Source organism: Papilio xuthus, unplaced genomic scaffold, assembly GCF_000836235.2.
Source record: "Papilio xuthus unplaced genomic scaffold, Pxut_1.1 DF827135.1, whole genome shotgun sequence".
Classification (NCBI taxonomy): domain Eukaryota; kingdom Metazoa; phylum Arthropoda; class Insecta; order Lepidoptera; family Papilionidae; genus Papilio; species Papilio xuthus.
Window position 1 is genome coordinate 972,702 of NW_013531514.1, and position 3,300 is coordinate 976,001.

Consider the following 3,300-nt stretch of genomic DNA (forward strand, 5'->3'; position numbering starts at 1 on the left):
TAGATAAATAATAATAATATTAAAAAAAAAAACAAAGTATTTAGTAATATGTGTATATGGCAGATATATTCAACTTACTGGAGGCGCCTCGCGGCAAGGACTTTGTGAGAGTCTCCAGCTCTTGAACTTTGGACTCCAACATGGACTGTCGGTTGCGGGAGTCCTGCTGTGCTCGTCGCAGCGTCGATACCTACAATGTGATAATGCACACATTTAACGTGCCACTTAATATATTTTAAAACAATATGATCTTAACTTGAAATAAATGTTTACCTCTTCGACGACTTGTCGCCGAGCCTCCGCCAGCTGATCCCTTTCTTGTCGCACTTGTGCCAGCTCGGCCTCTAATGTCGCCAGCTTCGCGATTGCGTCTCTTTCCAGCGTCGCTAGTCTCTCGTGCGCCTGGAAATGTTTATAATTATAAAGAGACCATAGACAAAGAACAAAAGACCGAGACGTCACAATCTCGAGATAGTATGTGTAAAGAAAATAACTTACATGTCCCAGTTCGTCTTCAAGTTCGTTGACTTTCTCTAACGCTGCTGTTTTGGTCTCGCTGTCCTCCATCAGCGCGGCCACATCGAATACATTGTCCAGATACGCAGATATTTGTACCTGACCAATATTTCACAGATTAAATAATTCCGCGGACATAATGTGAAACTAAATATATTTTGTAAAACAGCGCCATCTAGCGACAAATACCTGCAAGTCCTCGCTCTCGCAGAAGCGCAGGCGTTCCAGGTAGTCGTCCAGCTTGAGCGAGGTGAACTCATACTGCAGATGCACGCGGAAGTTCATGTCCTCCACTGAGTGCACTATTATGTTCACAAACTGCATACATGCCACCTGCATACAACATACAACTGTCATATTAACAGTGGTAGACGCCAACAAGATCTGTTGCCACCACACAGAAGAAGGTGTCAACTGGAAGCAATCCCGTCTATCGTCTGATGAGTGTTATGGAGACCTCATTTTAGCCTACTTTCAATTTCCACCCTTATATTATAAAAAAATGAAGGGAGGGGGAAGTAGATTTTTGTAATGTTCGTTAAGCAATTTAAATTCTATATGTGAAAATATTTTATCGCCACTTAATAATTTGTGAGTGATTCACTTTCAAAATAGTAATTATTTGCTCAAATGGTACAGTAATAATATTGGTTTAAGGCACATGAGTCAAACGAACAGAAACAGGAAGCATTTCTTTGTATTCACCTTAACTCAAGCAAATGCCACATAAAATCTAACTCACCATAAACTCAATATGAAACGTATCGTAGTTCATAAAGTATTCCATGAGGGTATGAAAGCGGTGCGGCTCGCCCACCACCTCCTTGAAGTTATCAAAGGCGCCGAGGATGATCTGGTGTCCTCCCTTCACCAGGCAGATGGCGGCCAGTAGCTCCAGCACCAGTGCCTTGGTGCGCAGGGACTGGTGCACCAGAGATAGAGCTATGCTGTTGATGGCCTCGCGGTGCTGGATCACCATGTTGAACCCGTACTAATAAACAAAACAAAGACTATTGAGGTATGGACTAAGACTTTTGGTGGCAAAGGTCTAATTTTAGTCCTCTTTCTCTTGGAAAAGGATGGGATGGGGATAGGGATTGATGGAGGAGGGGTCGCGTAAGAAAGGGAAATATTCTCTTTGTGTGGGCCCCATCGTCCGTTGATTAATGGTAGGCAACGTATGTATAATTGCGGATGCTTTTGGGCAACGAACACTTCGGTATTTCATAGATTTTCAATGAAAATGTTTATCCAATCCGCAGAGAACGCCTTTGTAAATGAAATAGTTCGATAAAATGTTTTTGGAAAGCTTTTTATTTTATTCCAGAACATTCTAGCTGGTTACGTGATGTCTATCGTGCCTACCTTGTTGTTCATAATGGCGCGCATGCACATAATGCAGACGTGTATATCGTCAGTGGAGGCGCCCATGTTGAGGCGGGCGGCGTGTCGCGTGCGGCGGCGCGCGGCGTCCGGGCTGGCGCGCTCCCCCTCCCCGTCCGCGGAGCGCGCGCGCCGCACCCACGTGCCGCTCAGCCCGCCGCCCAGTGCCCCGCCCACCTCCGTCGGACCGCTGCACTCTGATGTCGTTGTGTTCGCTGAAAACAAATACACGACGTTCTGTCTTTTAGCCGACCCCATTCTTAGTACCATCACCTATCCTATAAGTATAATATCAATACCCAAAACCGAAATGCCTCTTGCAGCCTGCAGCCTAATAGTTAAAGGTACGGAACACGTGGTCGTTGGTTCCAATCCAATAGACTATTGTTGTGACCTAGTCAAATTTGTCATAGATGTAGACCATAGTATGGAAGAACACATACATTATTAAGTAAGTTTTTTTTATACCGCGCGATCGGAATCGCGGGCGACACCTAGCGAAATATAAATTTAAAATATTTCCAGTAGGGCACATACCTTGGTTGATGCCGTCAGTAGACTGACTGCGAGCGAGGGCGACGCGCTGCTCATGCCGCATCATGCTCAGCCTGAAGCTGAGGTAGTCGATCAGCACGTCTAAACCCTGGTTCTGCTCGTTCAGGAATTCACGCACCCATCTGACACACGATATAAACACATTGATATCAAAATATTACGACTGAAACAACTGAGAATAAGAACTCTAAAAGACAGTTTAACAAACTTGCTTCTTACTAATATTATAAATGCGAATGTTTAAATAAATGGATGGATAGAAGTATGTTTCTTTGAAGGTATCTCCAGAACGGCTAAACGGTTCTCGATTAAATTTGACTTATAACACATAGTCCGGAAATGCTTTCATTATTATGTATATAATTATGTATTCACATAGACTACTAATTAAGACTTCATTTTAACTCCGTGCGGACGGAGTCGCGGGCTACAGCTATTATTTTATAAAGTATACTCACTCAATGTGATTGGTCCGTAATGAGATCTCCAAATCCCTGAGCACCTGAGTGGATGTTGAATCGCCGACCATTTTTCTTTTCTGGAATAAAAAAATCATAAATCATTAAATACTGGCCATTAAGAAACAGGGAGTATAAAGAAAAGTTTGTTTTTTTTTTGCTAAAAAAAAAATGCTATCGCCTGACTCCCGATCGCATTTTGCTTTGCCTGATTATTTAACCATCTCACGCGATTTTACTCACGCCGTTGTCAGTTTTTTGATTGGCATCGGTTTTGATTATATAGTCTGTTACGATGAGAACACGATTTGGGAAAATGATAATTGGTAGAAAAAAGTTTCTGGTTATTATTCAAAATGCAATGAAAATTGGTAGAACAACCCGCAAG

The 3,300-nt window shown here is 42.8% G+C and overlaps 1 protein-coding gene across 1 annotated transcript in view; it reads right to left on the bottom strand.

Annotated features, from left to right (window-relative positions):
- Frl (formin-like protein) overlaps window positions 1-3,300 on the bottom strand; it is a 60,872-nt gene that overhangs the window by 8,798 nt on the left and 48,774 nt on the right. The window contains exons 3-10 of the mRNA XM_013314645.1: window positions 2,913-2,992; window positions 2,437-2,576; window positions 1,882-2,114; window positions 1,259-1,507; window positions 706-849; window positions 499-615; window positions 274-402; window positions 79-190 (exon numbers count right to left, since the gene is read on the bottom strand). Coding sequence (XP_013170099.1) covers window positions 79-190; window positions 274-402; window positions 499-615; window positions 706-849; window positions 1,259-1,507; window positions 1,882-2,114; window positions 2,437-2,576; window positions 2,913-2,992 — 1,204 coding nt within the window. The remainder of the gene's footprint in view (window positions 1-78; window positions 191-273; window positions 403-498; window positions 616-705; window positions 850-1,258; window positions 1,508-1,881; window positions 2,115-2,436; window positions 2,577-2,912; window positions 2,993-3,300) is intronic.